General features: G+C 41.5%; 1 protein-coding gene across 2 annotated transcripts in view; it reads left to right on the top strand.

Moving 5' to 3' along the window:
• Nucleotides 1–12862, top strand: part of NEBL (nebulette) — a 306245-nt gene that overhangs the window by 155527 nt on the left and 137856 nt on the right. For both annotated transcript variants that reach the window (XM_089693734.1, XM_089693736.1), the window contains exon 4: nt 9689–9796. In XM_089693734.1, the coding sequence (XP_089549860.1) occupies nt 9689–9796 (108 nt within the window). The remainder of the gene's footprint in view (nt 1–9688; nt 9797–12862) is intronic.

The raw sequence follows: 12862 nt of genomic DNA, 5'->3' as shown, positions 1-12862 counted from the left end.
TTACCCCCCTTCATGACCAGGTAATTTTTTGCGTTATGGCGCTGCGTTACTTTAATTGACAATTGCGCGGTCATGCAATGCTGTACCAAGATGAAATTTATGTCCTATTTGTGCCTTCTTTCGGTGGTAATTGATCGCCTGTGCGTTTTTAATTTTTTGCGCTACAAGCAAAAAAAAGACCGATAATTTGAAGAAAAATACTATATTTTGGACTTTTTGCTATTAGGCCCCATGTACACGGGACACTTCTGAATGATGGAAACTAACTGCTGGGAAACATAGGTTAAAAAAAAGTCAGTTTAGCCGCATTAGCTTACCGCGTTTATGCATATTTATGAGCATTTGTGTTTAGAAGCGTTTTTTAAAGATAACCTCAGGAGACCTTCCAAAATGCCCAGAATGCACTGAAAAACAGTAAAAAATTAACTATTTCAGACATTTTGAGAGAAATAGAGAGAGCAGAAGCAGAGAGAGCAGTATTTGTTCAGATTAGCTGTCTTTTTTTTTGTGGTGTTTGGATGTGTTCCAGCTCATTTATGTGCAGAAATGATTGCAGCAGTGTCTAACATAATTTTTTTCATGCAAAACCTCTGCACTGGTGCACCAGGTCCATTTGAGTACCGAGAAAATGCTTTGCATGCATTTTTCATGATGAAAAAAGGCTCTGGACATCATCTGGAAATGAAAGAGTTAAAAAAAAATTGCAAACACCTATAAACGTGTTTAGCCACGTTTACACGCATTTACAAGCGTTTTGCATTTGAAAATACTGATAAAATCTACTGCTGAACACATGTTTTCTGCATTCAAAAAAACGACTGTAAACTCAACAGCCTGTAAAGGACTGTAAAGGAAGATGTGTACATGGACACATAGGAAAACATAAAGGAGAGTTCAGGGGCTGCTGAAAAAAATGCTGAACAGCTCCTAAACCTGCGTTTAGCAGCTACAGTGTACATGAGCCCTTAACCACTTGCCTACCGGGCACTTATACCCCCTTCTTTACCAGGCCAATTTTCAGCTTTCAGTGCTGTCGCACTTTGATTGACAATTACGCGGTCATGCAAGATTGTACCCATATGAAATTTTTATAATTTTTTTCTCACAAATAGAGCTTTCTTTTGGTGGTATTTAATCGCTGCTGGGAGCTTTACTTTTTGTGCTATAAGCAAAAAAAGTGCAAAAAAATTAAAAAAAAAACTATTTCTTTGTTTCTATTATAAAAATTTTCAAACAGGTAATTTTTCTCCTTCACTGATGTGCGTTGATGAGGCAGCACTGATGGGCACTGATAGGCGGCACTGATAGGCAGCACTGAAGGGCACTGATAGGCGGCACTGATAGGCGGCACTAATGAGGTGGCACGGATAGGCGGCACTGATAGGCAGCACTAATGAGGTGTCACGGATAGGTGGCACTGATATGCGGCACTCATTGGTGGCACTGATAGGTGACACTGATAATGGGTACTGATAGACAGCACTGATAAGTGGCACTGACTGACATCACTGCTGGGCACTGACTGGCGGCACTGCTGGGCACTGACTAGCACAACCGCTGGGCACTGACTGGTGGCACTGACTGGCAGCACTGCTGGGCTGCACTGATGGACACTGGTGGGCACAGGTGGGTGGCACTGGTGGGCACAGGTGGGTGGCACTACTGGGCACAGGTAGGTGGCACTTCTGGGCACAGATGGTGACACTGCTGGGCGGCACAGGTGGGCGCACTGCTGGGCACAGGTGGGCGCATTGCTGGGCACAGGTGGGCGGAACTTGTGTGTGGCACTGCTGGGCACCAATCATCAGGGCACTGATGATCAGTGACCCTGATGATCGGTGCCGATCCCCGCTCTGACAACTGCCGGTTTTCGGCAGTACTTTCCTCACGATCTGACAGCGTGAGGAAAGTGCAGTCGAGAACCGGCATTTGCATTTCCCGGTGATCAGCGTGTCATTGATCATGTGGTAAAAGGCCACTGTGATTGGCCTTTTACCACGTCACGTGATCAGCTGTGTCCGTAGGACACAGCGATCACGGAGATCGCCAGGTGCGCGCCCCCCGGGGCTGCGCAGGAGAGCGCGTTCTGGGAGGACGTCATATGACGTCCACCCAGAACTGGCCGGCTGCAGTGCAGCCATCATCAGGCTATCTGCGGTCGGCAAGTAGTTAAACATGTCCAGTAAAAAAATTTAAAAAATCAAATTCCGTCATAAATTTAGGCCAAAATGTATTCTGCGACATGTCTTTGCTACAAAAAAATCCCAATACGTGTAAATTAATTGGTTTACGTGAAAGTTATAGTGTTTGCAAATTGTGGTATAGATAATTTGTTTTTCTACTACTAATGGCGGTGATCAGCAACTGAGGGACTGCGGTGGACATTCTGACACTGGGGGGGAACTAACTTGGTGTCACTGACACCTCAGTGACACCAATACAGTGATCAGTGCTAAAAAAAGCACTGACACTATACTAATGGCACCGGGCAGGAAGGATTTAATGTGAGGGACGATCATAGGGTTAACTGTGTGCTGGGAGTGTTTTACTAGGGGGCGGGGGGGACTGTTCTTTACTGTAAGCACACTGATCAGGATGGCAGAGTGCTCAAACTGACAGGGAGGAAGATTATGAACAAAACAATCTTCCTCCCGGTCGGAAATGCACAGTAATCACCGGGCGCCAGCAGGTAATTATTGTCTGGGACCCAGTGATTGACATCCGCGGCCGCGAATGATGGCGTGGGTAGGGTGCGCGCGCAGCTCTCGCACTCCCCCTACCTGGAAATGCAAAACATAATATATATATATATATATATATATATATATATATATATATATATATATATGTGATTCTGCGCACAGGTGCTGCCCTGTAGCAGTATATCTGCTATAGGGTGGTCCTTAAGCAGTTATAGAGAGTAAGCACAGGTTACAAACACATCTCCCTGTCAGCATGCTTTATCCAAGGACCGTTGCTCTCTGTGTGGAAGCAGTGGTCTGTCTGCAGAGGTCTGACTCAGAAGGGGGCTTAGCAGACCTTTGCAGAGAGACCACTGCTTCCACACAATGCTGAAGGGTCCAATTCTGCAGCATACTGCCACAGGGACACATTTACATTTCTGCTAGATGCTGGAGGGTCTAACCACCTGGCAGATTATTATAACTCTTGGAGACTCTTGGTGAGATTTCTGTGTTGAGTTCTAATTAACTTTTGATTAAAGTGGTTCTAGGTCATAATGTTTTTTCTTTAATGCTGGCTCTCTCCCTCTTCTTTGGCTTAGCCAATGGCTCCTGATGCTATTAATCACAGCCAGCGAGGAGGGAGCTGAGGGTGGGGCTGAGTCGCGCTCTCTGTGCCTTATATACTCACAGAGCGGGGCTCAGAAGCGAGTTATGGGGGCACTCGGCAGGGGGGAGGGGCCATGAGCTATGCTGGGGGACCCAAGAAGAGGGGGATCGGGGCTACTTTGTGCAAAACCATTGCACAGAGCAGGTACAGTAAGTATAACATGATTTTTTAAGAAAAAAATCACTTCAACCAAAAAATGAATACATTATTATAGGTGCATACATCTAATACTTAGAACTCATGTACACTGCACCTCCTAAACTGACGTTCAGGAGCTGTTCAGTGTTTTTCTCAGCAGCCCCTGAACTCTCCCTAATGTTTTCCTATGTGTCCATGTACACATCATCGTTTACAGGCAGTTGAGTTTACAGTCGTTTTTTTGAACTCACCAAACTTGCGTTCAGGAGTAGATTTTACCGGCGATTCAAATGCTTGTAAACGTGGTTAACCGTGTTTATAAGCGTTTGTGTTTAGAAGCGTTTTTTTACTGTTCCATGTCCAGATGCTGTGCAGAGCCTTTTTTCATCATCATAAATGTATGCAAAGTGTTTTCCATGTATTCAAATGGACCCGGCACACCAGCGCAGTCAGTTCCAGGTTTCACGTGAAGGAAAAAATGGTAGAACGTGCCGCATTATGCTCATGATGGGATCCATAGTGAATACAACTAGAAAAGACAGGTCATCTCAACACATACTGCTCTCTCTGCTTCTGATCTCTCTATTTCTCTCAAAAGGTCTGAAATAGTTAATTTTTTACTATTTTTCAGTGCATTCTGGACATTTTGGAAGGTCTCCTGAGGTTCTATTTTAAAAGCGCTTCTAAATGCAAAACGCAGAGTGCAAACGCGGCTAAGCTGACGTTTTTTAACCTACGTTTTCCAGCAGTTTCCATCGTTCAGAAGAGTTTTCCAAACACCCCGTGTACATTAGCCCTTATAAGTAACAAACTAATTCAAAAGCAAAGTGCAAAATAATAAATAAATAAACAAACAATTTATGAAATATTATTTTCTACAAGTTCTAAAACTAGCCTGGCAAATTCTGTACCTGTCGATGAGCATTGTCTATGACTGTGTATGGCTGCTTAGGCTATAACATGACATTTTTTCGTTATCCTCATTTTCTTCCTGTGAATAACTCTTGAGATAAAAGTTACACGAGAAATTCCTGAAATTCAGAATAGGAGGTGTAATGTTCATCAAAGGGTACACTATGTGCTTTGTTCGCTGTTAATGTGCAGGGCGTTTGCTCGTATCTTGTACTTATAGAGAATTATGCAGCACATTGATTGATTCATTGCCTCATCTACCTAAAAATGACTGACAGGCTTAATTGAACAGTAAACCAAAGCTCTGACTTGTTCCACATCAGGTTTTTGTAATGAAAGTGTAAAAGACAAATTTACAAGCAAATTATCTTTTCATTTTCTTTCCATATTTATAAAATGTGTACATGGTGCACCAACTAAAAGCACGTATAAGGTACAAATGACAAAACGTGTAAACAAAGCATATGCACAAACGTGACACAAGAAGACAAGTGGGCCCTGCCCCAAAATGTTTCAACCTAGGTTCCACTCCTGGACTATTCAAGACACAAATTATATGCAGTTCTGTATTCATTACTACATTTACATTTATTTTTATACAGCTTACCATTTATTAGATGGTTGCATTCATTTTCTTTTTTTGGCTTTCTTTCTTCTATTTTCATCTGGTGACCCAGCCAGAAAGTCTGGTGTATTTCAAAAGCACAAGCTCTCATGCAAAATTTATCAGTTTCATGGATGTGGCAAACCATTTAACACTGGTCTGGGTGCTTAAACTGATCAGCTTTTGTTTATTCTTCTAAAACCTTTACCTGAAAATGAAAAATATTGTTTGCTGCAACTGCATATAAAGTGTGAGACAGGGTTTGGCTTCAGTTTGTTAGTGTGTTTAAATCTGCTAACATGTAACACTACCCTGCCCCTGCCATGCTGACAATGCTGCTAACTGCTGTGCCTCCTGTGCTCATTCATCCAGAGTAGTGTCTCACTAACACTGAAGGTGTGTTACTGGCCAGATCACCAGGTGTAAACAGAGGGAAAAAAGCCAAAGAAAAGAAAACTAATGCAGACACCACATCTAATGATTGGTAAGCTGCAATATGATACATTTTTGGTTTTGGGTTTAATACTGTTTTAAAGGATAAGTTCACCTTTTTGGACATGTTATATGTTACACCCTAAATATGGGTGTAATATGTAACATGTTTAGCAAGCTCCCCCGCAACACAGATCCCTCCATGATTGTGGGCAGGTGATTTTCTCCGCACACCTGCTGTCACAATTTAAAAACAGCGTGGCTGGGCAGGGCTCCGCCCACATAGCCACGTCATTTATTCACAGAGTTCTCTGAATGAATGAACTACAAGTCCTGTTTGCCAACGAGACAGATGGCTTGAAGTTCTCAATGAGCTGCCAGGGTGCTGGTGACCACCCTCATAGTTCATTGAGTCTTCCTGGACTTCCGTAATCGTCTGCCTGTATTTCCCATACTTTGCTGTACAGAGAGTCTGCAGGAGCCTGACATTGCACCCGCACTCTGCTGATCGCAGGTGCAATACTCTGCAGGTTCCTAGGAAAAACAAATCGTAAATGCACATTTTTTACGGGCAAAATGTGCATTATTATTTTTTTAAAAGCAAACTTATCCTTTAACATACATTTTAAATGCAAGCAGGTTAAGCACCTATAGTACATTTGGTTTAGTTTCAGCCTCTAGCAATCCCCATTGCAACATAGCTCAGACTGTTAGAGAGGGAAGCAGTACAAGGAGCCAATCAGTTGTGCTGTAACACTCATGTGCTAACAAAGAGCATGCTGATAGGTGGAGAGAGCAGGGTGACTGGGAAATGAGCCCATAGTTCTGCTGTTTTACTTTTCATTGTCCAGTCACATGATGGTGGACTGAGAAGACCAAGATAGGCGAAGATTGTACGTATTATGCAAACGTGCACAGCTTCCTTTAGATTTTTCAAGTTTTGTTCCCTGAAGTTATTATTTACTTCACTGTTTTTGTCACTGCTTTTTATACAGTACTTGTGGACTATTGTAAAGAAAGGTTTTGTACATCTTTATGCAGATAATACTCTTCAAAATCTATGTTCTGTATCTTTCCAACAAAAAATCAGGCTTGCACTGTGCTTAAGTAATCCCTTACCAACAAATGAGACGCTTGTAGTTTGAACATTTTACAACCGCTCTGTAATTATTCATTTATTGTGAAAGACTTTTATTAAAGTGATTCTCAGAGGGAATTTAGAGATAACAGAAAAGCTGTGCATATTCTTTTTCCTATTTTGTAATGGCAAACAGTAATAGAACATGAAAATGATAAGCAATACATTCAGGTTCTATTAACAGTTTTCTGTGAAAATGTTTTTTTTTTCTGGAAATTTAAGGCTCAGTTCACACTGCTGCGATCCCAAAGTTGTGAGCCTTCCATTGTAACTTTGCATTGCAACGTGCTTGCGACCTAATGAAACTTCAATGCGACTTTCATGTGATGTTTTGCTGTTGTGCAACTTTAGCGAATCTAACAATACAGAGTGTGACACATATTATCGAACGTACAAAACCCTCTGAAGTCATAGGCAAAGTCACAAAGGTAAGATAAAAACTTCCTTGAATTTTTTGTGACTTTTACAATGCAGTCTATGGCACTCATGTTGCAAGGAAAACGTAGAAGAGTAGTGCAGGAACTATTTTTTTGTTGTTGCTGCAACTTGAGTTTCGGCAATTAAGATGCACCCACTGAAATGAATGTGTTTTGACTTGCCATGGGGCTTTTTGTGTCGCACGTTGCAGCAAATCACATAGGAAGTCGCAGCAGTGTGAACCAGGGCTTAGCACCTTGGTCTGGTTTCTATTGCTACCTGTACCCCCAGAAGTAATTTCACTTGCTTGCTACCTCTTGTGCCCCTGCTCCCTTGGGAACATCTCCTTTCAATTTCCATCTCTTGTGCCTGTGCCCCCTTGGGGATATTACCTATTATCCCCTGGCTGTTGTGCCTGTACTCCCCAAGGATATTTGCTTTCACGTTTTGGTTTTGTGCCTGTACCCCTTGAGAATATTTCCTTTCACTCCCTTGCTATTGTGCCTGTACCTCCTTGGGGAACTTTTTTTTTCACACCATGACTGCTGTCCTTGTTCCCCCTGGGGGTATCTCCTTTCATTTCCTTGCACTTGTGCCTGTACTCCCTTGGGGATAATTTCTTTAACTCCCTGCCTGTTGTTCTTGTTCCCCTTGGGGGTATTTTCCTTCATTCCCTGGTACTAACTTGGGGGTATTTATTTTTAATCAGTGGCTGTTATGCCTGTATCCCATTGGGAGTATTTTCTTTCATTGCCTGGCTGTTGTGCCTGTACCCCCTGTGGAATTTTCTTCTTCACTCCCTGGCTGTTGATCCTGTACCCCTTGGGGGTATTTCCATTCACTGCATAGCTATTGTACCTGTACCCCCTGGGGGATATTTACTTTTACTTTTTGACTCCTGTGACTTTTACCCCCTTGGGGATATTTTTTTTCCACTTTCTGGCTGTTTTGTATTATAAAGTGTAGATAGAAAGTAAAAAAAAAATGCTATAGGAAAGAAGAATTTTTTGGAAGAGATTTGTATGTCTATTCTGCTAAACAACTTTACCTCCTAGCAATTTTTAGGCTTTTTATTAACTTCTGTATTCCCACTGGGTATTTCACAGTAGAGGTAAACACAAATGGTTAAATGGGTGGCAGGGGCCTCAATGCGCCTAAATAGTATATTGTACCCATTAAGGCCTCTGCCACCCTTGTAACCATTAGTGGTTCCCTATACTGTACAATTTTTTTAGGGCTGTGTACGGATGCTGTTTTCGATTTGATTAATTTTTTCCACTGGATATTTCCCAGTCTTCCTGCCTCAGTGACAACAGTGTCACAGGGCAGGCTACAATTCTGGCTGAGAAAAAATACCCTTCTCTGAATCTGTCCAAAAAAATAGAAAAGCTAAAATCCATATACACATCTAGTTCCTGCTAAAGTATCAAAACAAGGTATAAACTGTCTCCCTAGCCCAGTGGTGGGCAACCTTTTTTTTCAACTGAGCCAAATCTCGCCAAAACCACGATTGAAATTTATTTTGAGAGCCACATTTTTAAAACTGAAAATACATCCCCCATATAGTAATTCATCCCCCATATAGTAATTCATCCCCCATAGTAATTCATCCCCCATAGTAATTCATCCCCCATATAGTAATTCATCCCCCATAGTAATTCATCCCCCATATAGTAATTCATCCCCCATAGTAATTCATCCCCCATATAGTAATTCATCCCCCATATAGTAATTCATCCCCCATAGTAATTCATCCCCCATATAGTAATTCATCCCCCATAGTAATTCATCCCCTATATAGTAATTCATCCCCCATATAGTAATTCATCCCCCATAGTAATTCATCCCCCATATAGTAATTCATCCCCCATATAGTAATTCATCCCCCATAGTAATTCATCCCCCATATAGTAATTCATCCCCCATAGTAATTCATCCCCCATATAGTAATTCATCCCCCATAGTAATTCATCCCCCATATAGTAATTCATCCCCCATAGTAATTCATCCCCCATATAGTAATTCATCCCCCATAGTAATTCATCCCCCATATAGTAATTCATCCCCCATAGTAATTCATCCCCCATAGTAATTCATCCCCCATATAGTAATTCATCCCCCATAGTAATTCATCCCCCCTATAGTAATTCATCCCCCCTATAGTAATTCATTCCCCATATTGTGTCAATTCACTTACCTTTGCTCCGCACGTTCCTCTCGCCATGTTCCCGCGCCGTTCCGGTCTTCAGGGCGGACTGTGAGAGGAGAGGAGTTCGTCACGCTGCCCCGCCTACATCCTGACAGCCAATGTTTGCCACGCTCCGCGGGCCAGATTAAAAGGTCCGCCGGGCCGTAGTTTGCCCATTGCTGGGCTAGCTGCAGAGTCCTGACTTTTGGGGTGGCCGCCCGAGAGGAGGGAGGGGAGCGGGCGCCCGGCACACAGAAGAGCCGCATTAAAGAGTGTAAAGAGCCGCATGTGGCTCGTGAGCCACGGCTTGCCGACCACTGCCCTAGCCTAATATTACTGCCAACATTGAACAGTAAGCTGTACTGGGCCTTCTAGGTAAACCCAATGTCAGAAACCTCAGATTCTGTACCATAGACCAGACATGGCAAATATACTGTATAAGTCACTGACTTTAGCTATTTAAAAATGTTATTTTCACACAGGAAATTCTGGTTTTGTATAATTTCAGGTAAAATACAAGAGAGACTTTGAAGAGAGTAAAGGAAGAGGCTTCAGCATCGTCACAGACACACCGGAGTTACAGAGACTCAAAAAAACCCAGGAACAGATCAGTAATGTATGGGGCACTCCAAAAAATGCAAAGCAAAGTACTGCTTTCCCAGACTATCATTGGTGGTTGATAGGATTGGATGTGAATGAATGTGTGAATGTGTGTCAGGTTCACTTGGTGTCATTTAATGAACAGCTTTAAGCTGCCTACAAATGATAAAGGTTTGTGGTCTGTTGTGAGCTCAAGAAAAAGATAAATGATAGCTATTGGTAGAGAAACTATTTTGGACATTACCACTGTTTGCCTTATTAAAGGGTCAGTCAGTGTAAAATGTAATTTCCTGGCACCAACATGGCAGCATACATGTTGTGGTATGTTGCCATGGATTGTGGCACCAGGAAGGGAAAATTACTATAATAAGTATTTGATACAATTTTCAGTTTTCCTAGTGCCAGCATGGCAGCGCAGTTACTCATGTATGCTACCATGGATTAGTGCCAGGAAAGAAAAATTACAATAAGTGTTTTATACAGTTTTCTGTTTTTTAGCTATGAGAGGATGCTGGTGGTAGATTCCCATACCAAGATTTCTCCTCTAGAGTTGCCATCTTTGCTACCATCAAAGGAAATTCACACCTCCTGATGCAATGTCAGGAATATAAAACAAATAAACAGTCCAAACACTAAAGGTACCAAGAAGACATTCAATCATTATAACCTAATAAGGTCAGAGTTTCAGTTGCATCATAGAAAGATTGTTACCTTCACCATCTGACTTGAATCTTAAGGGAAAGTTTGGTTGGCCAAATTGGATATTCCCAGCCAACATTAGGTTGACATTTGGGCTGTTTCCTCATCTTATAGATACACAAGCTTGTGCTTTACAAGATTGTTTGCCCATGCAAACATTACTTTGGGAATAATCATGCAGTAACCACACCAGACTACTAACTAATACCACTGCCCAACTTTTGAGAGTGAGTTTAACATTAATGGCTGTGGTAGGTGGGTGGACCTTGGGTTTCTTGTGTAGTAAACCGATTGTCAGAGTTACTGCCAGCAACTATCCAAAACTGAAATATCAGTTTTAGGCTGATCATCCCTCTAAATAAAGGCCAAAGACCTTGGTTTCTAATAGATACACAGGTTTTCCAGCACTAGTTATTAATCAAAGACAGCAAAACCTCATCCAAAAAAAGCTTTATGAATATATTTGAAGCCTTAAATAATTATAACAGTACATGCATGTATTTACATCTCTAAAATTACATGATCAGTATAAAGAAGCAGAAAAGTGAGTGTATTATCTCAGAGCCTGCAGTTTTACAGCTTCAGTAGCTGTGTGTAGTATGGGAGCTTGAGCTAATTTTCTTGGACAAGGCTTGGGAATTACTGGCTAACCAACATCCCTATGCTAACCTCAAGTCAAGAGCGATGGGTAATGACCAAAAGATCTTCTTTGCGTTTATATTTATGCTTCAATGATAGGCAGCAGAGAGCCTTGGGGAGGTTGAAGTAAAGCTTCTGCCATTGTAAATCTACAGTTGACTATTGAGCTGTTTTGGTCACCGTCTACATGTCTCGTAACTATTCCATAGGCATCTAAATGGGAGGAGTTAGTGGCCAGGAAAAGGGAAGTCTGAAATAACCTTGAAATCATTGCTGGCACATTTTTAGAATACGTTCTAGGGAATGAACAGGCCAAACCTTTCACAAATCTCATTTATGCACAATATGGTCTATATAGATGGTTCAGAAGTATGTTTTTTAAAAAAAAAAAAAAAAAGTAAAAATGAGCTGTGTGCATTTTATATCTCCTTTTCTGTTGTCTAAGCTGTTTCCTTTGCTTTTGAAGATGGTAAGTTATTTTCGAGAGCAGATGCTGAATACTAAGAGCATCCTTCTAGCTAATGGGCATGTAAAAGGCTTTTTTTTAATCTATTATACCATTGTAGTCCACTCCTAACAGATCCTATTTCTGTATTCTCAGCTAGAATAGAGAACTTGGCATGAAGTTAAAAGAGATTATCCTTTGTTATGCTTTAATACTGACGGAGAGTTCTTTCATCTGTTCCTCGTGGTATATCTGTTGTAGTAAGTTTTGGCTTGCTAGCAGCAAGTCCTCCTCATCTCCTTTTTTAACACCTCACCAAGGACCACAATAATTTACCTGTGATACTTATATACAAAGATTAATCTGACTTTAAGGAAATGTCAGCTATTGTCAGTTCCAGCGGTTGGGATTAACACTACAGTTATAAAGAATTTAATCATCTGCTGGATCAAACATTGAAATTTGCAGGCCAAAATACGTGACTTAGCAGGGCAAGGTCCCAGCATAGCACCTGCATCAACACTAGACTTGTGTCTACAGGACCACAGAAGAGGAGCCAGGGATTGGAGATGGAGTATGACAAGGTAATACTTTCCAGCATTTTGGATAGTAGCTTTAATTTTAACTTGATTATTAAACCTAATTGTTAGAATTTTTAATTGTTTGCTATAAGCTATGCAAACCTATTTTCCATGTTTAAATTCTGAGAAAGGTCTGTCTAGTAAGCCAAAGGGGTCCCTCCTCCTTTTGGTCCCAGGTTTTCTCAAAACAAATATTTGTAATTAAGCTTATGACCTTAAGCCCTGTACATACGAGCCAAGTATCGGCTAAAATCAGTAGGTACAAATTCGGTCCATGTGTTCAAATCCTTGTTTGACAGAAGCCGATCCCACAACCGGCTTCTGTCAAATGAGCATGGTGTGTTCTGGGGGGGGGGGGGAGAATGGCCCCCCTGTCAAAACACAGTTGCTCAGATGGGAGTACAGAGACCTCCCTGCGAGCTCCTCAGTGTGTATCAGGCTTAATAGTGAAATCTGGGGTTATATTGCAACCTTAAAGTATTTCTTAAAAAAATATATATATGTTGTTAAATACTGTGAGGTATGTCTCACTTTTCATTTCCTTTTTGCCTTCAGACTAGAAGTTTGTTTTAAAAATATAATATTCATCTGGGACTTTCTGTGCAAGAGTGACAATTCTGGTTTTTTACATATTTGCACAGTAGCAGCATTATCGTGTTAAGAGCGTTGGCACGTCCAAAAAATCAACCATTTCTTTTTCGACCATCCACCACAGCTC

Source organism: Staurois parvus, unplaced genomic scaffold, assembly GCF_062004578.1.
Source record: "Staurois parvus isolate SC_StPar_1 unplaced genomic scaffold, SC_StPar_1.0 ptg000636l, whole genome shotgun sequence".
Taxonomy (NCBI): Eukaryota; Metazoa; Chordata; class Amphibia; order Anura; family Ranidae; genus Staurois; species Staurois parvus.
Note: the sequence above shows the minus strand (reverse complement) of the source record. Positions and strands in the feature narration are given on the sequence as shown.